General features: G+C 48.8%; 1 protein-coding gene across 1 annotated transcript; it reads right to left on the reverse strand.

The window, feature by feature from the left end:
- Window positions 1-18,729: 18,729 nt before the first annotated feature.
- On the reverse strand, window positions 18,730-27,182 carry Neurl3 (neuralized E3 ubiquitin protein ligase 3). The gene is made up of 5 exons (XM_032900916.1): window positions 27,145-27,182; window positions 26,421-26,663; window positions 22,370-22,858; window positions 21,782-21,835; window positions 18,730-19,301 (listed from the first exon to the last, which is right to left on the reverse strand). Exons 2-5 carry the CDS (start codon window positions 26,446-26,448, stop codon window positions 19,108-19,110), a joined length of 765 nt encoding a protein of 254 aa, XP_032756807.1. The 5' UTR covers window positions 26,449-26,663; window positions 27,145-27,182; the 3' UTR covers window positions 18,730-19,107.
- Window positions 27,183-27,628: the final 446 nt, after the last annotated feature.

Below are 27,628 nucleotides of genomic sequence, written 5' to 3' on the forward strand. Positions count from 1 at the left end.
TGATGTGCATTTGGACTTCTGGCTTCAGCTAAAGAAAGAGCAGGGCTTGTTTAGCCTCCGTGGAGCCTCCATTTCTCTGCACCATGGTGGCGATAAAATGTGCTTTCCCTGGAAGACAGAAGCAGCTGAAGGGGGCTTGCATTTGGACCAACACAAAATTGTAAAGCTACTTGAAGCATTATGCAGGGCTTTCTTTTGACGTTCATTTCTCTTGTGTACGTGCTTGCCTATGCAACTTGCACATGCGTGGAGGTCGGAGGACAACCCTTGAGAATCAGTTGTCTAATTCCTGTGTTGGTCTGAGGGATCTAACTCACATAACAGGTTTTGTGGCAATTGCCTTTACTTCCTAAGCCATCTCACCAGCCCTTGATTGCCTGACTGACTGACTGACTGACTGACTGACTGGCTAATTAGAGACAGGCTCTCACTGTGTAGCCAGCCAGGACTACACAGTGATACAGTTTTATGAAATTAGTTATGTAGACCAAGTTGACCCCTTGAATTCACAGAGATCTGTCTGAGTGTTCCTCCAGAGTGCTGGGATAAAGGCATGCACTACTATGCCTTGTCCTGATACTGTTTTGTTTTCTAATGAAATGTATCTCCTTGCGTAGCAGTTTAAAAAGGAAACACAAGTTTCAGTACCCAGTTTTTATAGGGGCATGTAGGTCGGTGGAACTTCTGAGAAAAGCTACTGACTATCCTGGAGACTCCTCAGGAACCCCCTGGGGCTGGCACTGTTTCTGACTAGCAGACAGTTATAATGGGAAGTTTGGGCCTGCTGACAGGCACAGATCTGACAGAATGTCCCTTTTGAGATATTACTGTGTATAAAAAGTTAGAATCCAGTACAACAAATAAGGAGGAGCTTCTGTAAACTAATTATGTTTTAATGTATTTTTTAATTCTGAGAATTCTTATATGCCTCACAGGCTAACTTTTTTTTTTAATTTAAAAGATTTATTTATTTATAAGTATACTGTAGCTGTCATAAGACACACCAGAAGAGGGCATCAGATCTCATTACAGATGGTCGTGAGCCACCATGTGGTTGCTGGGAATTGAACTCAGGACCTCTGGAAGAGCAGTCGGTGCTCTTAACCACTGAGCCATCTCTCCAGCCCCCACAGGCTAACTTCTAACTTGCCTACATCCCAAGTGCTAGGACTATAGGAATATGCTACCACTTTGGTTTTATGTGATGTAGGGTTTTCTGCACACCAAGCAAGCACTCTCCCAATAGGGCTGCATTTCTTAGCCCTTAATGTAAAATTCTGTAGAATTTTTCTCTTCTTCGGGGATACATACCGAAGCTTTAGAGTGAAGCACCTTTCTGCCTGCACTACTTTCCAGTGGTAAAAATAAATAAATAAATAAATAACCGGTCAGGACAATGCACGCGCGCGCGCACGCATGCACACACACACACACATACACACACGCATGGGGAAGAGGCAAGGCCACAAAGCTGAAGTGTGAGCTGCAGGTGTTGCTTGGTTGGTAGCGTGCCTTAGCATGCATGATGCCCTGGTCCACCCTCAACATGGCATAAAGCAGACATGGTGGCACATACCTGTAATCCCAGCACTTGGGAGGTGGAGCAAGACCATAAAGTCATCCTTGGTTAATTTAGATAGTGCTATGAGGCCAGACCCTGTCATGATACAAAATCAAATCAAAACAAAGAAATTAGAAAAGAAAGTGTTGGTATTCTGTCTAAGCTCCACCCCGACAGCTACCTGGGAACAGCCAGATATGCTCCGCCCCACAGTTGCCTAGCAACAGCCAGCTGTGCCTGACTATAAAGGGGGCTATGTGCCCCCTCCTCTCCCTCTTGCTCTTTGTTCTTCACTTCTCTGCTTTCTTCCCCTCTGTCCATCCCTTCTCTCCCCACCCCACCCCCTTCCCCTCCATGAGCCCATGGCCGGCCGCCTTTCTTCTCCTCTACTCTTCTTCTCTCATTAAACCTCTCCACACAGAACCATGTTGGCTTAGTGAGTTCTGTCCAGGCACGGGCCGAGATTTAAACCCTAACATTGGTGTCCCGTGTGAGGATTTTGATCTCCACGCGCCCACATGGCCTGGCACCCCTCTGCCCTGCTGCCACCCACAAGGCGGAGGATAGGCCTTTCCCACCACAAGCCTGGGCCACAGCCCCCAGCACCAGGCGCGGTCAAGGTCTACACACTCTTGTAGAGCTTCGGTGTTGTTGTGGGGAGGGCTAGAGCTGTGAGCTCCCACAGCCCACCCTTGGCCCAGGGCACATTTGCAATCGCTCGCCATGGGCTGCATGCTCGCGCTGGCTGTAGTGAGGAGGACTGGAGATGCTCGCCCCTTCTGCCAGCACCACTCGAGATCGCCACCGCGCGTCCTGCCTTTGGGCCCCACCGTTATAATCCACTGCTGCTTCTGCTCGCACCACCAGAATTCGATCGAAGCTGCTTGCCTCCTCTATGCCATCTACGCCATCCAACCAGCACCATAACCTGCTGGCTGCTGTGGGATTCAGGACTTCCACCACTCCAGCAGGCCCCCCCATCGCTGTCATGCCCTGCTTATAGCTGCCCTCCAAGGAGAGCACCCTCTTCAAGTACTTGCTGCTGAGCGGTACCTACTCGACCTAGGTGCGCTTTCTTTACCTCAGAGCTTGACTTTCCATGGTGTACACAAGGTCTCAGGAGAGCGTTCTTGAGCTTGGAGCTACCTGTGCTGCCTCTGGGGGTGGACCCTTTCACTGACCCTCGTTCTAGGACCTTTTCCCTTGGGTGAGACTTTTCCTCTCTCTTTTTTGAGATAGTGTAATGCCCGGCCAGGCCTGGATAGACTGCTCTCTGGTTCAGGAGCACCGGCTCTAAATGTAGCCCCAGCACTATTAGGAGCAATTAATCCCTATTCTTACCCACAGGTCTATCGGTCTTCGCTGCCTGTCCCCCTTTCCTGGGGTGTTTTGGTATAATTTACACTAAACAGAAAACAATATCTCTGTCTGGCCCCGCCCCCAGGCCTCCCCCTCCTCCCTTCCTGGTTGCGGTACCTCCCAGTTCATGCCCCTGAAAAGCAGGTGGCCCCTTTCCGCAGGAACTCTGTGAGACCTGCTTTCCCACGTGCGTGCGACCCCTTCACTTGGCGCTTTCTCATGCGGGGCTTCTGGGCTCTGCCTGCCACTGCAGCCCCTGGTTCGCAGCAGCAGGAAAAGCGAGTCTGGCTCCACAAAAAGCTTAACTCATGTTGTTATCTCTTTTGTAAACGCATAAGCTACAGGAAACTTCCTCAGACCTATCTCTCATGGACCAAATAGACTCCACCCAGATAAGTACACCTGCCTAAAGTTCCCCCTTGCTACCTATTCCAAATGGTGGGATTCCTCTGTGTTTCAAATGTTCATCTAAGAGAAAAAGATTTCTTTTCTTCCAAATACACTTAATCTTATTCTCTGCCTATAATAAATATATGTGTGTGTTTCAGCATCTTGTGAAGTCCAGGCGCTTACTACACCCAGGACAGCTCCAGAGAAGCCACCTCCAGATATCCAATCTCTTCTCACATTCACAGACGCTTCTATTGGACCTGTTCCTTCTGACCTATCCTCAGATGGTTCCACAGACCCTGGACAACAAGGAAACAGCCAACTCTAAGACTGGACAAACATCCCTACACCCATTTTTCCAGGTTCCCTAGAGACATGTAGGGAAAAAGCAAGTAGACAAAGCAAGTAGAAAGTGGTCAAAGATCACAATGACCCTATCCCTGCTCCACCATCACCTCTAATTTTTCTTTTAATTAAACCAAAACGGGGAATGTTGGTATTCTGTCTAAGCTCCACCCCCACAGCTACCTGGGAACAGCCAGGTATGCTCTGCCCCACAGTTGCCTGGCAACAGCCAGCTGTGCCTGACACTATAAAGGAGGCTGCTTGCCCCCTTCCTCTCCCTCTTGTTCTCTTTGTTCTTCTCTGCTCTTCCCTGTCCCTTCTCTCCCCATCCTGCCCTTTCCCCCCACATGCCCATGGCTGGCCTCCTTTCCTCTCCTCTCTTCTCTCATTAAACCTCTCCACACGCAACCATGTTGGCTTGGTGTGTTCTGTCCAGGCATGGGCCGAGATTTAAATCCTAACAGAAAGCAGGCATGCAAAATGTGTTTTTAAATTATTTTTAAAGATTTATTTATTTACTTTCTGTGAGTACACTGTTGCTGTCTTCACTTTTTACTTAAAGATTTATTTATTTTATGCATATGAGTACACTGTAACTGTCTTCAGACACACCAGAAGAGGGCATCAGATCTCATTACAAATGGTTGGGAGCCACCATGTGGTTGCTGGGAATTGAAGAACAGTCAATGCTCTTAGTCACTGAGCCGTCTCTCCAGTCCATGTTTTTAAAATATTGACTCTGTGGCTGGTGAGATGGTTCTCAGAGTGGTACAAGCAAGATACGGCTTCAGCAGTCAGAAGTCTATCTGGTTGTGAGCACCAATTAGATACTGGTGGTGATGAAGCTTGAGGGAAACCAGTCAAATATGCATCAAATATGGTGTTCCCAGCTGGGAGATGGCTCCGTGTGTAAGATGTGGATGCACACGTGTGATTGCACCCAGCATGCAGTTAAAAGCCAGGCATGTTGCATGCCTGTAACCCCAGAACTAAGGGAAGAGACAAGCATCTCCCCGGGTTGCAGGCCAGCCTGTCTAACTAAACAGCGGGTTTTAGATTTAGTGAGACAGCCTCAAAAAAGAAAAAAGAAAGTGCAAAGTGATTGAGGAGGATGCCTGAAGTCCACCTCTAGCCTCTACACATGCATGACCTCGCCAGTGGGCACACATCCACGCGCAAACCAAATTAATCAATTGATTGGTTAAAATGGGCAGTCTTACCCAGAGGTGACCAGAGACGTTGTGTGTTCTCAAGGAATACTGGTCACTCGGAGTTCCCATTGATCCCCATGGCTCACGGATTGTCATCCTCTGATGAGATACGTCTTTCTCCTCCAGAACGTGTGGCGTTACTTTTGTGGATTACCAAACTGCATCCATTCGTTCACATTTAGAATCCAGGATGAAGGAACTGAGACGATGGCTCCTTGTCCGTGTTCCTGGGGAGCCCCCTAGAGGCCAAAGTGAGTAACTGACACAGGGGTGATGGAGAACCCAGACTCACGGGTTCTTCCCTGCGTAAACCCTGAGTGGGGTGGTTTGGGGTAGATTTAGTAGTAGTCCTTACCCTGACACCTGAAGGCAATATTTTCTGTTCTCATGGAAGTTTATAATTCCTCCGGGTGCTTGATCAGGTACCTAAAGGAAAGTGCTGTGTGCACGGCAAACTCAAAAGAGTGATGATCTTCGGTGTGAACCAGCAGGGGCAGTGGCACACGAGAGATTCTGTGTGGCCATCAACAGGGCAAAGTAGACACTTGAAAGGGAGAAAGGTGTCTTCTATATTGAGGGCTTTGCATGGGTCTATGTATGGGTCTGCAGAATGTATGCATGTATGTATGAATGTATGTATGTATGTATGTATGTATGTATGTATGTATGTATGTATGTATTCGAAGGCAGTGTCTCTAACTGAACCTGGGGACTACCATATTGGCTAGGCTGGCCAGCCAGTAAACTTCGCTGATGCTCCGATCTTGGCTCCCTGCTCCCATCGGCACCAGGGTTACAAGCGTGGGAAGCCATGTTTGATATTTTACCTTGATTCTGGGGATTGAACTCAGGCCGGCATGCTGGCACATCGAGAGCGTCAAGCCTGTTTTGCTTTGATTTGATTTTGAGACAGGGTCTTACTATTAGCTTTTGCTAGTATGGAATTCACTATGTAGACAAGGCTGGCCTCAAACACACAGATACTCACCTGCCTCTGCCTCCTGAGTGCTGGAATTAAATCTCTCTCTCTTTCTCTCTCTCTCTCTCTCTCTCTCTCTCTCTCTCTCTCTCTCTCTCTTTCTCCTCCCTTCCTCCCTCCCTCCTTCCCTCCCTTCCCCCATCTCTCTTTCATAAATGAAATTATAGGATGACTCTGGAGGTACCTTGGGTAGGATTCCAATCTGATGAAATAAAATCAGTATAACTAGGGTAATACAAAAGTTAAACCATGTATTTTGTTGCAAACAGGGTTTCTGATGGATCCCTAGAGATCCCCAGGTTTACATCCGAGGAATGAGAAAGGTGTAAGGCATTCTGGAATTCTTGGTCCTCAGGTCAGGTGAGAAAGGTCATCCAGAAGCTTCTCCTTTCTCTTCCCATGTTCCCAAAGTTGTCTGACTTTCCATCCTGCCTCAAAATCATAAAGGGTCCATCCTGAGGCAAAGGGTCTCTGTCTTGGCTGGGACTTCCGATCTCAACTGTACTGAGGACTGCTGTACTGAGGACTGTGGCTTCAGGCAGGTCAGATACCGCCTCTGAGGCTCAGGTGTCTGTCCAATGGGACTGCCACCACCTGCTCTCTCCTTCGTCAGAAGCTGGGTGCAGCAGAGGAACATGGAGAAGGCGCTCCCTACCGGCTCGCGAGGGAACTCCTCCTGAGTTGCAGGGACACTGGTCAGTGGTAACTAGCTGGGAAGAAATGGGGACAGTAGCGTGACGGTCCCCTTCAATCAGACGCAGACATCTGACCTTCCAATTCCATCCTTTCCTTGTTAACTTCTATGCTGAAATTTTCAAGCAGCTTCTCCGAAGCAGGATGCCAACGCGCGCTGTAGTGCGGGGCTCCAGCTGGGGCCGAACACCACAGGAGGCTAGGCTGTGAGGGAGGACAGGGGGTTTTAAGCAGCTATGCCAGACACCTAATCAAGCCACAGGAATTTCCTCAGTTTCAAGGAAAGCCCCTCATCAGTCCCGGGCCCGACCTGGACGCTTCCTGCTCACACCCCACAGCCAGTCCTACACAGGGATTTTGCTTTCCTTTCTAACTAGGCCAAGTATTCTCTAGAAGATGATTAATGAAACACCCCTGTTTGCTTTCATCCGCTGCCCTTCCATTCCAGCAACCTAGAAATCAAGCCGCTTCCAGGAAAACGAAGCTTACCAGTGGTTCACCTGTCACCTAGCACGCACAATGAGAGAGCAGGCCCGGATGGGATTAGCACCCAACTGTGGCACAACCTTGAAGCTGGCTCTGCTGAAGACTGATAGGACAGCGAGCCTTCTCCTCCTGTTCCTGCTGCTTTAGCCAGGCTTGCTACTGAACTTGGGGGCCACAGTCTGTACTTCAAGATTCCAAGTTCAGCCATCTATCCTCAATTAGAACAGCCAAATTAATGGCAGAAGGGTGGGCTGGAGGGATGGCTCAGTGGTTAGGAACACTAACTGCTCTTCCAATGGTCCTGAGTTCAATTCCCAGCAACCACACAACCATCTGTAGTGGGTCCAATGCCCTCTTCTGGTGTGTCTGAAAATAGCTACAATGTACTCAAAGGTAAAATAAGATTTTTTTTCTTTAAAAAAAAAAAATTAGGGCTGGAGAGATGGCTCAGCAGCTAAGAGCACTGACTGCTCTTCCAGAGGTCCTGAGTTCAATTCCCAGCAACCACATGGTGGCTCACAACCATCCGTTATGGGATCCAATGCCCTCTTCTGGTGTGTTTGAAGATAGCTACAGTGTATTCACATAAAATAAATAAATAAATCTTTAAAAAAAAATTAGTAACAGGCCAAAAGTGGAGATTTATTCAATGTAGCCAAATGGGAAGATTCAGTGACCCTCTGAGGGTCCATTTCGGGGTCCTGAAATTATATTAAAGTTTAAATAAAAGGCTAGGGATATGCACATCTAGGTGGTTCAGTGCAGTCCTGCCTACCATTGACCCCATCATGTCTAGGCGTCTAGGCTGCAGTAAAAGCCCCACCTCCTTGTCCCTGGCTGGGACTCACTCTCTCTCTCTCTCTCTTCTTTCTCTATTTATTTATTCATTTATTTATTGTATACGAGTACACTGTAGCTGTCTTCAGACACACCAGATCTCATTACAGATGGTTGTGAGCCACCATGTGGTTGCTGGGAATTGAACTCAGGACCTCTGGAAGAGCAGTCGGAGCTCTTAACAGCTGAGCCATTTCTCCAGGTCCCCTTTCTCTTCCTGAGGAAATTCCCATCTTGTAGATCCTTTGTTTCAAGACTCTGGTGCGCAGATGGAGAAACGTAGGGGTCTCTTTAAATACCTCCATTTCGGCCACACTGATTACAGGTTGACCTCTCTCCTCCGGACTCCCACACGGTCCTGCCCCTCTCCATCTCCCCACTCGCCTCTGACTCTCTGAGATACCCTTTCCTCCCCTCTCCACCTTCCTAGCAGCTTCGGGGAGCAGGACCACCACTGAATGCTCCCACCCCCGGATCTGTGTTGCTTTCCTGATTTTGTTTGCTTGCCCTTGTTTGTTTCTGCTCCCCCTGCTCTTCGTCCAGAGTATTGTGGAGGTTTTGGTTTGGCTGACCATTTTTCCATCGAGATATAACTCACAGACGATACTCCTTATCCTAACCTGTGCCCATGGCAGCTCACTGTGGTGGCTCGAACTTACCATCCCAGCATGTGCAGGCTAAGGCAAGAGGGTAGCCGGCCTGGGATACCCAATAAGACCCTGTCTCAAAAAAACAAACAAAAACAAATTTTTAAAGTAACAATCAAGCGGCTTTAGTACCATCAAATGTGTACCACCATCAGTAGGATCGAGACAAGTTTCTTTGTCTCATTTGTGAGACCAGAACCTTTGCTTCTGGGTTTTTTTGTTTGTTTGTTTTGTTTGTTTTCCCCCGAGACAAGGTCTCTAACCTACATGGATCTCTAACTTACTTCATGACTTTGAAATTCTCGTCCTCCTGTCTCCATCTCCCTTGCTGGGTTTGCAGAAGTACTGCGCCCCACGCCCCTGCCAGGATTCTGCAGTGCCGAGGACTGGCCCCAGAGCCTGGTGTCTGCAAACACTGTAGGCAAACACTGTAGAGACTGCTGCTTAAGTTTTTATTTTCCATGCTTCCCTCAAACCCAGCCCTGGCCACCCACTAGTTTCTGTGTCTGTGTCTCCTATTGTGGATACTTACATGTATGGACTCATGCTACACGTGACCCTTTGGTTTTCTATTTCTATAAGACTTTTTTTAAATTTTTTTTTTAATTTATTATATATAAGTACACTGTAGCTGTCTTCAGATACACCAGAAGAGGGCATCGGATCTCTTTACAGATGGTTGTGAGCCACCAAGTGATTGCTGGGAATTGAACTCATGACCTTAGGAAGAGCAGTCAGTGCTCTAACCGCTGAGCCATCTCTCCAGCCCTCTATAAGACTTTTTAATGTGTGTGTTTTGCTGCATGTATGTGCAACGTGTGTGTGTGTGTGTGTGTGTGTGTGTGTGTGTGCCCGCGCCTAGTGCTCAAGGAGATCAAAGAGGTCAGTTATCGTCTTTTTCTGGAGTTGCAGATGGATGTGAACCACCCTGTGGATTCTGCCTATCAAATGTGGGCCCTCTGCAAGAGCAAATATTCTCAACCATTGGAGCCATCTCGCCAGCCCCATTTGTTGTTGTTGCTGTAGCTTCTGTTCGACACACACGTGGGTGCCAGAGGAAGATGTCAGTCCCCTAGAGCTGAAGTTAAAGTGGTTATGAGCCGTTTGACATGGGTGCTGAGAACTGACATTGGGTATCCTTTTAATTCCAGCTCCATTTCTCCAGCCCCCACGTGTCCCTTGGTGACAGACTTCCTTCTCTCGGTGTTTTCAGGGCTCATCCTCAGTTGTTCACACGGTTGTGTTGACCAAGTAATACTCCTGCACTGTGACCCCTGCCCTACTCCGCCATCTCTTTATCAGCTGGTTCACGCATTTGGGTTGTTTCCATCTTGGGGCTATTGTGAATGGATGGTTTTTCTCTGAACTTTGTTCATGTGGGCATGTGCTTTCAGAACAATTGGCATGCACTGAGAGCGGACCCGCTGGCTCATATGCTAACTGTGCTTTTGGAGAATCAGCAGAATGTTTTCCAAAGCGAATTATTTTTATTTCCTAAACAAAATAAAATGCATCCCCATCATAACAAAAACAAGACTGCAAATAAAATGCACATGACCATTCATCTACTCTCCTCCCTTTCCCAGGGGTATCTCTCACTCTGTTACACATTAACAGGTACCTGCACACATCATTCTATGTATCTTAATCTACCTGACATTGACTATATACAACATTTGGGATGTCAGAAACAGAAGCCAGACCTTGTGGCGCTAGTTGGGAGTCTAAGACAAAAGGATTTCAAGTTCAAGGCCAGCCTGAGCTACACAGTAAGACCTGTCTTATAAAATCAAAGCAAGGGTTTGCTCAGCAGTAGAGTAGTAGAGTTTGCGTAGATGACTTCCTCATGAAGGCCTTATCATCAATGCCAGAGGAAATAAAGAGTAAAAAGGAAGGAAGAAAAAAACAAAAGAGAAAGGAAGAGGTGAAGGGGAGATATGTTAGTCCTTGTAAGCACCATGCACACTTGTTGGAATATCCGTTTAGCTACTTTATTGGGTTCTTTCTTTTCTTTTTTTCCCCTTTGGAGCTGGGGACTGAACCCAGGGCCTTGTGCTTGCTAGGCAAGCGCTCTACCACTGAGCTAAATCCCCAACCCCTTTATTGGGTTCTTATACCTCTACCTTTCTTCCTAACCTTATTCCACCCTAATCCATTCCAACCCCCAACACTAGGCAGGAGAAAAAGAAAGTTAGTTGGGAAAGGGGGCATAGACCTCTTTAGACTACTTCCTGTGTACTAAGGTTATTGGGTTTCTCGGAGCAAGTGCAAACTGCATCCATTAAGATTTTTCCAACCTTTTCTTGTCTCTTTGCTCAAGACCACTTGACAAAGAGCAACAGCAGGAGCTAGAAGCAGCAGGAGGATGAGCAGCAGGGGGAGCAGCAGGGGAGCAGCAGGGGAGCAGCAGGGGAGCAGCAGGGAGAGCTGCAGGGGAGCAGCAGGGAGAGCATGCAGCAGAGGGGAGCAGCAGGGAGCAGCAACAGGGGAGCAGCAGGGGGAGCAGCAACTTTCTCAGGCCCTCTCAGGGCTCTCCCATTTACACCCTCTCCAGAGTCCCCAGAATTAAACTATCTGCAGCTGGCAAAGATCACACCCCTGCTAGAGCACGAGGCAAATCATAATCATCTGCTGTAAAGCAGTCTCTTATCCCCACACCCGGGGTTAAACCAAAAACACATTCACCTAACATAACTTGGATTTATTAAAGAAACCAAAATTCTTACTACACACACTGTAGGAAACTGAGTTATATCAACTGCGTTTGCCTTCTGTTGAGTATAACCAGTTTGTTTCCAAGTGCATGCCTATCACAAGAGCCTCTTCTGGAACATTCTGACAGGTATTCTTACACAGGCTCTACTCTCCATAGAGACTCTCCAGAACTGCTAGGACACAGTGTGTCCTAAGTTTGTGTTGCATTAGGTAAGGGTTTACAAGGTTTTTTGTTTGTTTGTTTTTGTTCCATCAATGCCCTTTCTAACTTTTATTCATGTCAGTGTGCATGCATGCATGTGCATGTGCATGTACTGCATGTGTTCATATGCCATGGTAGACATTTAAAGTCTCCTCAACTTTGAGGAGTTACTTCTCTCCTTCCCACCATAAAATTGGGAATCAAACTCAGGTCACCAGGCTTCAAGGCAAGTGCTTTTACCCACACCATCTTGCTAGCTCAGCTTCTATTTTCCTAAGAAATACTTTTACTGTGAAAGAAGAAGAGGAAGAGGAAGAGGAGGAAGAAAAGAGGAAGAGAAAAAGAGGGAGAAGAGGAAGAAGAGGGAGAAAAGGAAGAAGAAGGAGGGGGAGGAGGAAGAGGAGGAGGAAGAGGGACAACAACAACAACAGGAGAAAATAAGACCTTGAAGTAACAAGGAAATCCAGAAGAAAGCACTCATAAGCAACTCTGTATCTTCTAATGCCAGCTGATACCAAAGCTGAGGCTTGAAGCCAGTTAAAACCATTACATCATCTTCTGCTTTAAACTATTACAGCAAAATTAAACAAGCAAAAACAACAAAAACTAACAGCTGGACAGTGGTGGCATAGGCCTTTAATGCCAGCACTCAGGAGGCAGAAGAAGGAGGATCTCTGAGTTTGAGGCCAGCCTGGTCTACAGAGCAAGTTCCAGGACAGACAGGGCTACCCAAAGAAATCTTGTCTTGAAGAACCACAAAACAACAACAAACATTACATCACTTTCAGATCTGCCCTTCAGTGATGACATCACTGGAGGCACCAGGTCTCTGCTGCAGCCAAATAAGACATAGATTTGTTTTGTTTTGTTTTGTTTTGTTTTTTTCCTGTAAACTATCAATTTAAAAAACAACCTGAAACCAAACAAGCTATAAGCTCATTTCCATTCCCCCTTTTCCAGGCAGCTAAAGCTTCATTCAGTTTCACATTGCCACTGAACCAAGCTTAAGCCTTTGTTTCACAGCTGAGAAGCCTCAGAAAGAAAGAAAAACCAATGTTTCAATGTCAGGGCTTCTGTCTGAAGAAACAACAGAGTGGCTGGAGTTAACCAAATCCACTCTTCTTGTGGAGTAGTTCTCCAGGCTCACGAATGCCCATTCACTGTGTTTTCCCTAGCATGGGCCTCACTTCCAGGGGCTTTGTTTCCCTAACAAGGATCTGGGGAGGATGCTGAACTTGCTTCAATAGACCACAACCGTCTGCAGTGCGCTGGACTTGACACAGTTGTCCAGCCTTTCTGCTTATCTAAGAAGTCAGCCAACCACATTATAGGTTCTCAGGAGTCATCCTTCTGGAAAGAGGATCAATATTGCTCAACATTACTACTGCAATTCCGTTTTATATCACTGGGTTTCTGATGCTATTGGCTTTTTTTTATTTTTATTTATATTTTTATTTTTTTTTTTTTTTTTTTTTTTTGCTATTGTTTTTTAATACTGGCACCTCCTGGTACTTTGTCACCTCAGCCCAACCCCACCTCCACCCAGACCAACTAAGGCCATGAGGTGTTGACCCCTCTCTCCTCAGGACCAGCAGGCTACAGTATCTTGGGTCTCAGACCAGACCTTCAGTCTACACACACTCAGTCACTGAAACTATGTATCTTTATTTTGTTTCAGCCTTACTAAACTATGATTGACAGGCAAAAAGTTTAAGTTACACAATGTGATGTTTTAGAATGTGGATATAGTAAGCTAATTAGCCTCTTGTTTTTCAGAGTTGCCAGTTTGTGGTTGAGATGAAAGGTGGAGGATCTATAGTCCCTTGGCAAATCCTAATCACACAGCCCCTCATTACTGACTGTAGTCACCTGCCCTGCATCAGCCTTCTGGATCCTTCTCCATTGGGAATTACTCTGCTCAGTCTGGCTTATTTCACTTAGCGTGCAAAGGCTGAATAATATCCTACCCCCCTTCACATTTAGTTTATCCACTCACTTGTTATCTGGGCTTTTAAGATGTCCTGGACTTTCGCTACTGTGAATGGTGCTGTAGTGAGCATGACAATGGCAGGGGCAGGGGGAGGGGTGCTTACAAATCTGGCTTACTGACTTTGGATGCTCGCAGGCCCTGCAGAACTCCTGGACCATGTGGTTGCTTTACTTTCCACCCTTTGAGGACCCCCATACTATTTACACTCCAGTGACAATGACTAAGGTTCTCATTTCTTCATGCCCTCATAAACTCTCCTCTCTCCATGTCTTTGATAATGGCCATCTTTCCAGGTGCGAGCTGACACTTCCTTGGTCTCTCGGTTTCAGTTTGCATCTTCCTGTCATTCATGAAGTTTAACTCTTCTTCATATCCCTATGGGCCATTGGTAGGTTGCTATGGTGTGAATGTGGTTTGTCCCTCCAACACTCATAAGAAATAGATTGGCATTGGGAGGTGGGGCCTCGTGGGAGATGCTGGGCCATGGGAATGGATTAATGCCTCTCTTGGGAGGTAGATTGGCTCTCACAGGAATCTGTCCCCACTAGCAGATTGTGTAGCAGAAATGAAAGGAGGTTTAGTAGGCCAGACAGACTCAATGCATTGTTGACTTATAATGTTTTCAACCCAATCTGTGTTACTGGGCAAACCTCATCACAGTGAAGGAGTGAAGGAGTGTCTCAAATGAAACACATCAGCTCCAATTTGGGTGGTCAGGTTCTCTGTTCTCTCCCTCTTCTACTGAAATCTGCTTTAGTTTTCCTTCTCCTGTTTTTGAGACAAGAGCTTACTACACAGCCCAGGCTTGCCCCGAGCTCACAACCCTCCTGCCGTAGCCTTGCTGGTGTTACTGGTATGAGCCACCATGACTGGCTTCAACTCTTACTTTCTTATGTCCTGTTCAGAGGTTTCCTGAGATGTCTGGGAAGTCGTGGACATCTGCTCAGATGTAAGACTTCAGTTCTAAGCCCTGTGAATCAGGACAAGGGATTTCAAGGGATTCAGTTGGGTGATCTGGGAATAACGAAGTGTGAGCCTTTTTATATCTTCTCTTTTGCACTGCTAGTGTTCTAGAAACTATTCTTTCAGCCTTCTATTCGGAGTTGTTATAGCTAGACATCCAAGTCTTTTTATAAGGGTTTATTTTATTTTATCTACATTAGTGTTTTGCTTTCATGAATGTACAGTGTGTGTGTGTGTGTGTGTGTGTGTGTGTGTGTGTGTGTGTAGTTGCAGTTGACAAGTGACAGTGGTGTCACTACCTGAGTGCTAACCCTCAAGCCTAGGTCCTCTGCAAGAGCAGCAAATGCTCTTCACTGCTCGTCCATCTCTCCAGCCTAGGCATTAGCCTTGAAGACTACTGGGCTCCAGCAGTCAATATATAAGTTCACCTAATTTGACGGCTCTACATAGGTTCCTTCCCTCCTCTCTTCTTCCTCCCTTCTTCCTTCATTCATTTATTCACAGATTGGAGTCAACTAAAGAGGTGGGTACTTTTGAGACAAGATCTTGCTAAGTAGCCCGGACTAACCTGGTACCTGTTATGTACCCCCAGGCTCACTTTGAACTTACAGCCATCCTCCTGCCTCAGCCTCTCAAGTCCTAAGATTATAGGCATGAACCCCGACTTATAAGTATGGTCTGTGTCCAACTGGAACCTTCCAAACCAACGACCTTCTGTTTTAGCCTCTCAGAGGAGCCATGCTACTCCAGTCTTCCACTGAGCAACCTCCCCATCTCTCTCTCTCTCTCTCTCTCTCTCTCTCTCTCTCTCTCTCTCTCTCTCTCTCTCTTAACTCTCTCTCTCTCTGTAGATTCCTGGTGGAGAAGCTTTTTTGAACTTCTACATTATTCTCTCTATCAGATCAATCTATTTCTCATCTCTTGGTAACTCCACAGGTAATCTAGGTGATTCCAGACTATTCCACCATCCTGCTGTGACCCTCACCTCCTCATGTCAACTGATCAGATGTGTGTGTGTGTGTGTGTTTGTGTGTGTGTGCACGCTCGCGTGCATGAGTGCACCAGATGTTTATTTACATTATTTTCAGTAATCATGTCTTTAATTCCCAACACATCTAGATATTTTTCAGGCCACTCTCTGTAACCACACATATGCAGCCGTGGGAGCACCCAGGTCTGTCTGGTCTGCTAGCTGTTCCTTCAGGTATACTTGCCTTCTGTGTAACTGAGTGCTTCTCTCATGACATTCATGTTCCTCAGAGGCTTCTCCTGTTTGTAAGCTTACACTTGCATCTGAAGTGGATTCTTTGTTAGCCTCAGGGGCCTCCTTGCAAGATGGATTCAGTGCGGTGTTCAGCTGGTTTTCTTTTCCAGTTGCCCTTTCAGACGCAACAAACAATTATCTTTTCTTTCGCAGTACACCCCACTTCCTCCTTACCAAACCGCAAGCTGTTTTTCAGCTTCTGACTGGCTCTAAGCCACCACTTCCTGACCCCACTTCCTCCTTAGTCACACAGAAAAGAAAAAAATAAAACAACTTGTGCTTTAATTTTTTTTTCTTATCTTACATTAACTGGATCTTGTGGTTGGGCCTCAACCAGCCAGGTACAATTCAGCTTCCTTTTTGCATCAGGGATAAAAACCAGAAGGACGTCCCTATCCCTGCGCTTAGTCCGCTGATTTTGCCAGTGGGTAACAACTCTTGTGCAAAAGTAAGGGCACAGATAAGACACTTTAATTGTCGTAGGGTTTTACTGCTGTGAACAGACACCATGACCAAGGCAACTCTCATAAGGACAACATTTAATTGGGACTGGCTTACAGGTTCAGAGGTTCAGTCCATTATCGTCAAGGCGGGAGCATGGCAGCCTCCAGGCAGGCATGGTGCAGGAGAAGCTGAGAGCTCTACATCTTCATCTGAAGGCTGCTAACAGAAGACTGGCTCCCAGGAAGCTAGGACTAGGGTATTAAAGCCCATGCCCACAGTGACACGACTACTCCAATAGTGCCACACCCACTCCAACAAGGCTACATTCACTCCAACAAGACCACACCTTCTAATAGTGTCACTCCCTGGGCCAAGCATATACAAACCATAACAATTATGATGGTCATCTCTTTCTTTGTGACCTCAGAAATATTCCAAATCCTGTGACAAAGTATCCCAACCAATGCAACTTAGGGAAGCAAAGGTTTATTTTAGCCCACAATTCCAACTTCCACTCCATTATTTCCAGGAAGTCAGAGCCTGAGACAACTGGTTACCAAGACAAGTGTGCCGGCCCACAGTCTGGAAGCCGACCACTGAATGCCTGTGCCCTGGGCTTTCTCTCCCTTTCAGTCTAGGGCAGTGTTTCTCAACAGGGGCTGTCTTGCATATCAGATACTTACATCATGATTCATAACAACAACAATTACAGTTACATGAAGTAATTAACATACATGAAGTAATGTTACAGTTGGGGGGTCACCGCGATTTAAGGAACTGTATCAGAGTCACAGCATTAGGAAGGTTGGGTCTAGAGGCCTGACTTCTGACATGGTGCCAGCCATATTCAAGGTGGGATTACCACTCGATTAACCTAATCAGGACATTCCTCACAGCCATCCCCAAAGGTCAACCTGCAGTAGACACTCCCTTACTGAGACTCCGTTCCCAGGTGAGTCCAGATTCTGCAAGTCGGTGATCTTAAGCCATCATCACCACAGTGCTCGCTGGGTGAAGAAGCCACACACAGCTTCTGGACACAGAGGTTTTCTGCCCTGAACTGCTTTGCTTTGCTTCCCTGCTCCCGCCCCTAAGCAGATCCTTCCATGATTCATTGTATGGCTGGAGGTTCGTATGTCAAACCTCCTCTGACCACAGGTTTATAAAACTGGCTATAAAGAGTTCTTCAAGCGACTTGCCATGTATAGGAACCCCGCGTCCATAATCGGCAAACTCTCGGCTTCTATCGGTAGACGCAGGTGGGGGTCAGTGCTCTGTCCTGAGACCTTTTTTTCCTAATAACACTTCGCCTGGCAGGGACTCAGCTCCTGGCCGTCCCCTTCACACCAATTAATCGATCTTTTTGGACTGTGAGGTTGAGCCCCCGCAAATAGAATGAAACATAGCCACCACCTATACATCAGGGACGAAGGTTTTTGGTTCCCCAGTCTCAGTTTAAACAGTATAAACTGATTACATTTGACAAACATGCCGGGCATAGGGGTTCCTCCATAGAAAAGTCCCGGGTTAGGCTTCCTTTACATTAATACCTGCTTTCTGCCAGTGTCAGAGACTCCTGAAGTCCCCAGAACTCAACTGGAAGGGCAAGGTCTGGTTAAGACTCAGAGCTGGGAGTATTGACCGAATCCCTGTCATGGTCAGTGAATAGAGCCCATGGACCTGCCCAAGTCCCATCCAGTCCTCACCGTAAGGCCAGTGTGGTCAGGGGCTGTGAGAAAGTTGAGCGTGCCAGGAAACGTGGGAAGGTAGAGCAGGTCTGAGACCCCAGCACTCAGGTACACACCTGAGACGGTGGGTGCCTCCCTGCTCCCTACCAGATTCCTGGCTGGGAACACATACCACACTCCCCACAATTGTCACCCAGAACAGAATTCTCCATGCTAATGAGGTATCTAGAGGCCCTGAGGGTTTTAGAGCTTCTCTTCCCAGACATTCCTCCCTGCAAAAAATATCTAACTGGTCCACCCTGAGGAGTTGGTATGCATTCATTTTCCATGATGAACAGTCAATAAATATGGTATAGATAAACAGGAACTGTCTCTTCCATCGAGAACCGTCACGGGGAGCATGGAGAAGGCCTTTGCCTACAGAGCTGCAGCCTAAGACTCCTGTAGACGGTGTCTCTGCTCTTCCAAACAATTATCACCCAGCTAAGGACAATCATCGATGATCTAAGCCAGAGTTCCCATACCCCACCTCCCCTCCCCAACCCTGGGCCGAGGGCCACCAACTCTGCTCTCAACTCCTTGTGACTCAGGGATGCCTGGATGTCCAGGAATTTGAGAGCCCCTGATCTTTGCCTACTCTCAGGCCTTGGATCCCCAATCCTTCGTTCTGGACTCCTCTATGCAGCTCCAGTAACTGGGTACCCAGGAGTCAGTGAACCCCAACTTCAGCCTCCCTCACCTTAGACTGTGTTCTTCCACCCCATGAGTGGTGTCTCGATGCTTCCCTAAAACCCCGTACTCGACAGCTGTACAGGGAGACACAGTCAAACACCAGAGGTGTGTGGTGGGGCAGAATGCGGGCCCACAAGGGGTGGGACAGGACAGCAAATGCCTTCACAGCCTAAACAGTTCAGAGTGTCACCTCCCCCCACTGAGCACGGTGAAGGAGACATCATTACAAAAACAAACTTTATTTTGCTATCTCACAAGTCAGCCAGGAGATCGCCATGGTATATGTCCCTGCTTCTGGTAACTTTTACCAGACACAAACAGGATCCCTTCATGTCCTCACGGGAGCTCAGGCTGCCTCTTCCATGCTGGGGGCTTCCCAAAGCAGCCAGAGAGATTTCTCTGCACCACCTCAGCCTCTACAGAAGTTCTGGCTGGGGAAAGACTCGCTGAGCCTCCGTGGCTAACAAGGCTTTCTGACCCAAGATCAGGCACGGTGGCCCTTGGCTGGGCTTGCTGACCGAACATCCAGACAGAGGTTTCTCCTCCTGCAGGAGCCTGCCTTAGAGCCAGGTCCCATCTGCTGCACAGTCAAGCCATCGTCTCAGGAGCCTTCCCCAGACTTCACTGAAGGCTCCACAGCCACCTCCTCGATCTGCCAGCGACACATGGGGCACCTGGCCGTGTCTTTGAAGATGTGCCAGGCACAAGAGCCGCAGAACTGCGAGTGGCCACAGGGCATGAGGCGGGTGTTGGCAGTGTTGTGGAAGCAGATGACACACTCCTCTCCTGATGTGACTGGAAAACAAGAAAGCATAGGTCAGGGGCACACGTGGAGGGTAGGCCACCAGTCTCTTAGCACAGGACAGGTAATCTCAGTGTCCCGAGGAAAAGGATTCCCCGTGAGAATCCACTCAAAGCAACTGCATGAAAACCTACAAAATACCTACAGCCCCTTGTCTAGGCTGTTGCTTTCCAGTTTCAGCTCTCTGTGGTCTGAAACTATCCAATGGAAAGATCACTCATTATTATGGCTGATCTGTTCCTATGATGAATTTATAAATCCGAGTTCAGCATAAACGACAGCTCACAAGAGACTGGGATCTGGGCATTGTTAGCCTCTCGGCACAAACACGTCCTCGGAAGGTGGATCCAGCAAAGCTCTAGCTTGGATATAAGGAAAATAAACCCCATACATTCTGTTTGAACAAGCTCATACACACCCACAAATAACAAGTGAGTCTAGCACGTCTTTTCCTTTGCTTGTAGGCTTATATTCTGCTTATTTGATGAAGATTTCTTTATTTTTATTTTATTTTACTTTATTTTATTTCATTGTATTTTATTTCACTTTATTTTATTTTACTTTACTTTATTTCATTGTATTTTATTTTATTTCTTTATTTTATTTTACTTTACTTTATTTCATTGTATTTTATTTTATTTCACTTTATTTTATTTTACTTTACTTTACTTTGTTTTATTTCATTTTATTTTACGTGGGCTTCTCTGTGTAGCTCTGGCTGGCCTGGAACTGGCTGGCCTCAAACTCTACAGGTCTGCTTGCCTCTGCCTCCCAAATGCCGTGACTAAAGGCCTTGCCTCCACCGCCCATGAAGCTTTATGATTAGGGACTGATTTGGTTTGGTTTGGTTTTGCCTTTCCCCCCCTCATATTGGGAACTGAATCTAGAGCCAGGACTTGGCACACACTACACAAGCCTCTACACCTAGGCTGTATGCCCACCTGACTGTTTTGTTTCTCTTTTGAGACAAAGGTCTCATTTAGCCTAGGCGAGCCTCACTATATGTAACTGAAGATAATCTTGAACTTCTGAGCCTCTCCTGCCCACTTTTATCACTATGGTTTTATTCAGCTGTAAACCAAACCCAGAGCTTTGTGCACGGTAAGCAAACACTCTACTAACTGAACAGTATCCCTAGCCCAGTGTACATATCTACATGTGTGTGCATGCCTGTGTGTGTGCATGTGTATGTGTCATGCATGTGTGGGTATGCATGTGTATGTGAGTGTGCATGAGTGTGTGCACGTGTGTAGGTATGTGTATGTGTGCATGTGTCAGTATGTGTACCATTTGTCTGTATGCACATGTGTGTTTATGTATGTGTACATGTTGGTATGTGTGTTGTGCACATGTAAGCGTGTTTCTGTGTGTGTGTGTGTGTGTGTGTGTGTGTGTGTCACATGTGTCTGTACATGATGTCAGGGGCTTCCCTCCATCATCCTCCCCCTTTGTTTTGGTACAGTTCTCTCATTGAACCTGGAGCTTGATGATTGGCTAGCCTGGCTGGACAGCAAGTCCCAAGGATGCTTCTGTCTCCGTGTTCCCAGCATGTGCCTGTCCATTCACGTGGGTTCTGAGGACTCGACTCAGAGCACGCAGGCACTTCACCAGCAGGGCCATCACTCTACCACTACGCTTGTTTGTTTGTTTAAGAGGGACTGGAGGGAGCCGGCTCAGCAGCTTTGCGCACTTGTTCTTGGCAGAGAAACCAAGTTTGATTCTCAGCATCTATGTGGCATCTTACAACCGCCTGCCACTCCCATTCCAGAGGATCCAACGGCCTCTGATGGTCTCTGAGGCACCAGGCACGTAGATGATGTTGGGTTTTTTTGTTTTTATTTTTGTTTTTTAAGAAAAAAGATTAAGGGGCTGGAGTGATGGCTCAGCGGTTAAGAGCACTGACTGCGGGGGGTTGGGGATTTAGCTCAGTGGTAGAGCGCTTGCCTAGGAAGCACAAGACCCTGGGTTCAGTCCCCAGCTCCGAAAAAAAGAAAAGGAAAAAAAAAAAAAAAAGCACTGACTGCTCTTCCAGAGGTCCTGAGTTCAATTCCCAGCAACCACATGGTGGCTCACAACCATCTGTAATGAGATCGGATGTCCTCTTCTGGTGTGTCTGAAGACAGCTACAATGTACTTGTATATAATAAATAAATAAATCTTTAAAAAAGAAAAGAAAAAAGATTAAACTTGGCTGTGATCCCAGCATTTAGAAGAGAGTTTAGAATAAGTTTGAGGGTAGATTAAGCTATATGAGACTCGGGGATCGGGGAGGTTCATGAATTGGGAACAGTTCTCCTATTTGGGAAACCGAGCGATGTTCTAGAAGGCAGAACATTACATTGTGTCTGGACCTCTAGTGGGCAGTAAACTGACATAAGACCTGTGGGAGACCTGCCTGTGGGACCTAGAAAGATCACTTTAAACCGCCAGACTGCCCAGCCACTCAGTGCCGCACACCGGGATTTGCACTCACCTTCAGGCTCTGGCATGGGCTCCCCACTGGTGATCCAGGCGTTGGCTTTGGGATCTAAGGCAGAAAGGGAGGTTCAGAGCCAGGAATCCACACACGTGCACGGACATGCACACACGCACGCGCACTCGCTACCCTGCAGCATCAAGCTCCCTTCTCCACTGCTGGTCTCACGGCTGTGTTGAGAACCTAGCTGAGCTCTCACATCTTTGTAGGGTTTTTGTTTGGTTGGTTTGGTCTGGCTTTTGGTTTTGTTGATTTTGTTTTTGGTTCACCTTAGTATGGCCGAACTACTAAGGTGCAAGGTTCTATCCAAATGCTTTCTCCTTCCTTCATGAACTGCGACCAGCCTTCTATCAGTGTTTAGAGGACTGGTCATATCTTAACCTTATCCTTTATAGGATAAGCCTTTATAGGAATAAGGCTAAAAGCTTTTGCCCATTTCATGTCTCCAGTGTCCTGGCCATGGGCTGATGGCATACTGAGAATAAAAGAATGAACGGTTCTACCAGGGCCTCTAGACAGACGCACGAAGTCACCTGGACTGTCTCCACGCCACACTCAGTATTGGAACCCCAAGGATTATCTCACCCAGCAGCTCAATGGCTTTCGTGGTCCCGTACACATCCATCACCGCCCAGAGTGGGGCGCCCTGGACCAGCACGTCTTTGCGCAACAAGAGGGGGCGGCCAGCGTTGACCTTGGCGAAGAGCCATCCTCTACGGTTCACCCAGAAGCAGACCACATTCCCCGCACGAACGAAGCCCTCTGGAAGCAACGCTGCCCACGTGGGGCTCTGCTCCTCCAGGTCCGGGCACACGAAGGGTGGCAGGCAGGACGCGGCCACTTGCGCAGGGTCCAGGCGCGTGAAGCCCACGCGGAGGCCACCGCACCAACCATCTTCGTGTCGCAGCACGCGCAGTGCTACACGCTCACCGGGCCATACGGGCCGCTGGCTGAACACGATACCATCGTGGAACGTGGAGCGCCTGCGCGCTGTGCTCCGCTGGTCATCCAGATGCACCTGTGCGCCCGTGGCGTCCCCGTGGAAACTAAGAGCCTCTCGGGGCACCTCGGCATCTGTGGAGCAGAGCAGGGAGCCAGTCAGTGAGGGCTCATTCTAACTCACAGGCTTTCCATGAAACGCCCAGCACCCTGGGCCACCCTGGCCTCCTCCTCCACCATTTCCATCACCCCCAGTTCCCTGGAACCACCACCAGTCCCTAAACCACCTCAAGCCTCATCTCACAAGCCCCAGGGATCTGCTTAAAGCCTGTTGGGCAGCACACTCTACCTGCCTTGGTCTATTAGCCTCCCCTGACCTCAGTTTCCTGCTTCTGCCTAGTACCAGAATTCTAAGAACCTCCATGTGTACCAAGCCCTGTCTAAACTCACCCCTGAGCCATCAGCTTGCTTTCGTGGTGGTGCTGTGATCCCAGCACTGTGAAAGTAATAACAAGTTCCTGGCCTGCCTGGGCTATAGAAGGAGTTCCAGGCCAGGCCAGCCTGAGCTACATAGGCAGTGAACTCTTGTTAAACAACACGAAACTAAAGACTTAGACATATGAACTCGGATGAATTTAATGGTTCTATTTCTTTTAACACTTACTTCTCCATTGAGTGCACAGTACTAGGATGTGTGGTTGGAGGTGAGAGGACAACTCGCAGGAGTCAGTTCTCCCCTCCTACCTTGTGGTTTGGGGGATTGAACCATATGGTCCTTCAGCTTGTCTGCAAGCACCTAACTCACTGAGCCATTTCGCCAGCCCCTAGATGAAGTGTCCAGCCTAGAGGAGCTGCCAGGCTGGCCGGCTCACTGACGGGTGTGCGCCCTGCAGGTGGCTCACAATAGCCCTGCTTTCTCTCTGCTTCTCTGACCTCCTTCTCTCACAGGTGAGCAGTATCAGCCCTCTCCCATTGAAGGTGATTGATTGAACTGATCCTGGAAGAGAGGGGGGACGCAGCGGTTTCCCACAGCACAGGGGTGCAAGCTGAGAGCATGAGATGCCTAGGCCCCCCCAAGGCCTATAGTGAGCCTTGGAACCAAGGGACTTTTGAAAGGCACTTGGCAGCCAGGAGGGAAAGTTCCCTGCTGGGCAACCCTTCTTAGCCTTGGCTGGGAGAGAGCTGGAGTTTCCTGGCCCAGATGATCAGATCAACAGCGACCTGCCTTTCCTCTTTAAGTGGGGGTGGGGACTGAGAAGAGGAAGCTGGCTGCAAAAGAAAGATGAACTCAATCTGAACTTGAGTCAGACCCCGGAGGAGCCCCATCCCCCACCAGCTGGCTGTCCCCTGTTCCACTTGCAGATCACAGGCCTTCCTGCAGAGCCAGACATAGGACTGGGGTCCTGGTGCTACCTCCCCATCACGCAGCTGGGTCATAGCCACCACTGATGTGAAGGTCTCAAGTGAGGCCGTGGATAGGTTTGTAGGGGGCTTGAGCAACGATCCTGGACAGAGCAGATGCTGGAAACAGTCCCTTGCAACCCTGCTGGTCCACCACAAAAGCAGAAATAGGGCCAAGCTGGAGCCCCAGCCTCATGCACTACGGCCTCCACGGAAAGGGTTTGGATCCCCTTCAGGTCTGGGAACTTTGGACTGCTTATCTTAAAATGGTAGCCAGTCCTCCTTGGCCTGGTTGGCAGCTTGAGCGGGCAAAGCTCCAACCCCACTTAGGAGCCTTCCCAGGCGTCTTTGGGAGCTATGTCCTGTGTTACAGGGAAGAAGCTGAAGGGACACACTGGGGCCTCCATGGGTCCCTAGGTGAGCAGAGCACTTGAACCACCTTCTCTGGTCTGCATGCTCAGGCCTTATGTCCCTACATCCAGTGGCCTCTGGGATACTGCCTGGGTGTGGCTCCCAGGAGGTACCACCACTGGCAAGCCACAAGGCGCCTCTTGAGGCCGGGCCTTGCTACCCTCACTCTTTCATATGGCTTGTTTGGTTATTCACTGCACTCGACCCAGGTAGAGTAGGGCTGAAGGCCACCCTTACCCTGTCAGTCTCTCAAAGTTCTTCAGGACTTTGTCCCACACAGAAGCCCCGCCTTTCCTTTGTACTGAGCACTGCTTCCTGGCTTTACAACTGGGTCACAGTGGCGTGAAAAGGGTGGACAGCTTCCTTCTGCCTTGCTCCTTCCACAGAGTCTTGCAGGAATATTCTCACCCTTTGACTGAACAACATGACAGATCCCACTGCTGGGTTGGGCAGTGGCAGAGGTGGGCACAAGCTAGATATGGCTCTCTAATCGGGTCTGTCCTGATTGGCAGGGTCAGCACATGGTTCCAAGCCTTCTCTACCAAGACCTAGAGAATTCTTGTTCTGGGCCCCATTTCCAGGCCAGATCCTGAGGCTCCATGGACCATAGAGGCGGTCCTTCTCCAGTGACCCCATCTTTGTGCTACACACTGATGTAGGCTGGCCTTGATCTAGACTGCTAGGAAGTTGGGGACATGCAAGCCATGTCTGTGGGGTCATCTCCAGCCCTGGGCAGATGATGACAAATTACTGTCTCTGCTGCAAAGCTCTGGGGATTTTAGGGATGGATGCTCAGCCACCAGTGCTCTACGATGGCCTCCCAACTATCAACGCCTTCAGCACCAAGGCCTTTGGGATGCTAGGCACCCAGTCAGCCCTTTGCAGCCTCCTGTTCTCTCTGCACCCCGTTTGGAAGCACTCGGAACTTGGGGAAGCTCAGGAAAGGTCCTTTCCTGTCCTCTCAGCCCCAAGGAAATCACAGGCTCAGCTACACAGTCTCAGTCTCTCTCTCTCTCGCGCGCGCGCGCGCGCGCGTGCGCGCGCGCACACACACACACACACACACACACACACACACACACACACTCACGCACAAACCTGCACCTGTTACACTTCATCCCTTTTGGCATTGTTACCGCCCTGCCTTGAATCCAAACACAGCTGCCCTGGCAGAGGTGGCTCTGGGCGTGGCCACCCACTGTGAGTGAGCCTTGGGTGCTTGCCACGGGGCCCTACGCAGGGGCGCTGATTGGCTTGCAGGGGCAGGTCTAGGGTGCCTGGTCCTGGTCTCTGATCTAAGGCGTGGCATACTATCTCCTGCCCACTCACCCAGGTCCCTCTGCTATGGGACACGTGACCACAGGTATAGGTAAGTGTCTCAGAGAAACTTCCTGTCATATTACTATTTAGACATCTACATTTGGAGCCCTGAAGGACAGCAGGGGCCGTGGCAGTATTGTCCCACCCTTCAGATGAGAAAAACCGAGGGCCCACAAGACAAAATGACTTGCCCACGGTGCCACCGCCGATTAGGCAAAGCTGAAGTCCCACGTTTTCCCACCAGTCCTCCTAAGCTCCACCCTTTTCCCCAGTCCAGCTTTGATTCTCCCTTATCCAGTTCCTAAAGACTGGTTACAAGTAGTGGGTGGGGGAGGAGGAGGAGGAGGGGTGTGTATCTTGGCAGCCATCTTGGGTCTGAGACACCCGGCCTCTGCTGGCTTCCTGGGAAGACTGAAAGCTCACTCTCTCACGCAGCCCAGACTATGAAGAAACCCACTCTAGGAGCCAATGAGGTCTCCGTTCTCCCCGTTCCAGACCTCCCACCCGTACTCCTTGCAGCCAGGACTCCAGAAGCCAGCTCCAGTCATACAGGAAATCTACTTACTGGCCTCAGGGCTGAGGCGAGAACCCATTAGCTTGGGCTCCTCCTGGGGCACAAGTCCCTGGGTCTGGAGATGTCTGTGAAGGCCAGTGGTCTGGGCTCCAAGACTCCGAAGGTTTTCCCTTTTATAGGCTGGCGATCACGTTCCAGAGTTGATGATTAATTAGATGCTGTCACGCATGACGATATCCGGGACTTTCCCCATGACCTCTCGTGGCTCACAGTGGACTGCTACGGCAAGCTGGCCTGAGAAAAGAAAGGAAGCAGGGACTGTAACTGTGGCCACAGCTGACGGTTCTTTCAGTTCGACTTCTAATCAGCCCTTGTCTGTGAATTATAATCGCATGTTAGTAAACACCCGTGCCCCGTCCCCCCCCCAACTCCACCCTCCCCTACAAAGACTGTGGTGGCCCCAGCTTGGGGTGAGATCTGGGCATCAAGAGTTTCAAAGAGCATGCAGGAACCCTGATATGCAGCCGGCATGGAGACCAACCCGACATACAGAAGGCGCACAGCACTGCTGAAGTAGGTTAACTGAGCTAAACCCTAGGGTCTGTGAAGTTGAGCCTGCCCAGTGGCAAGGTTGGTTTAGAGGTTTACAAAAAAGAAAAAAAAAAAAAAACTAGACAGGTCCCTCAGGTACCTGGAAATGTGCTAGACAGGACTTGGGGGTTGACTGAGGAAGGAAATAGAGGGTTAGAAACCCAGGTTGTACCGGCTGTGCTACCTTATGCAGATCTCTTCCTCTTCAGGTCTGATGTTCTGCTCTGGGGACCTCTTCCAGCCAGCATGCCGTGCCTAAGTGAGAAGAAGTGGCCAGAGGAAGGTGGGTGTCATCCGCGTAGCCCTGGTTACCTCAGACGTTGCTGTGACCCCTGGACTTTCTCTTTCCGGCCACACCCTTACTGGGTGCCCTTTGTCTCTACAGAGTATATAACTCCTGCCAAGGCCACAGGTAGCTGCTCCAGAGCCTGTCCCAGCCACTTGGGCCAGAGACCTGTGGCTCTTAAAGGCTGCAGTTGGCCAGTGCCCTGGCTGACTCAATCTAAGAGGCTCAGGCTCCTGGCAGGTCTCTGGACAGTTCTGGAGGCTCCTTCTTCGCTGGGCTTTACCTGCAGCACTGGCTGCCTTGAGTGGCCACCCAGGGCTGGAGCCAAGAAATCCTTGATTATCCATGCCCCGCCCCCCCATAGAGGAATGTGGGTGCCTGC

The sequence above is a fragment of the Rattus rattus genome, chromosome 4 (genome assembly GCF_011064425.1).
Source record: "Rattus rattus isolate New Zealand chromosome 4, Rrattus_CSIRO_v1, whole genome shotgun sequence".
In the NCBI taxonomy this organism is placed as follows: Eukaryota; Metazoa; Chordata; class Mammalia; order Rodentia; family Muridae; genus Rattus; species Rattus rattus.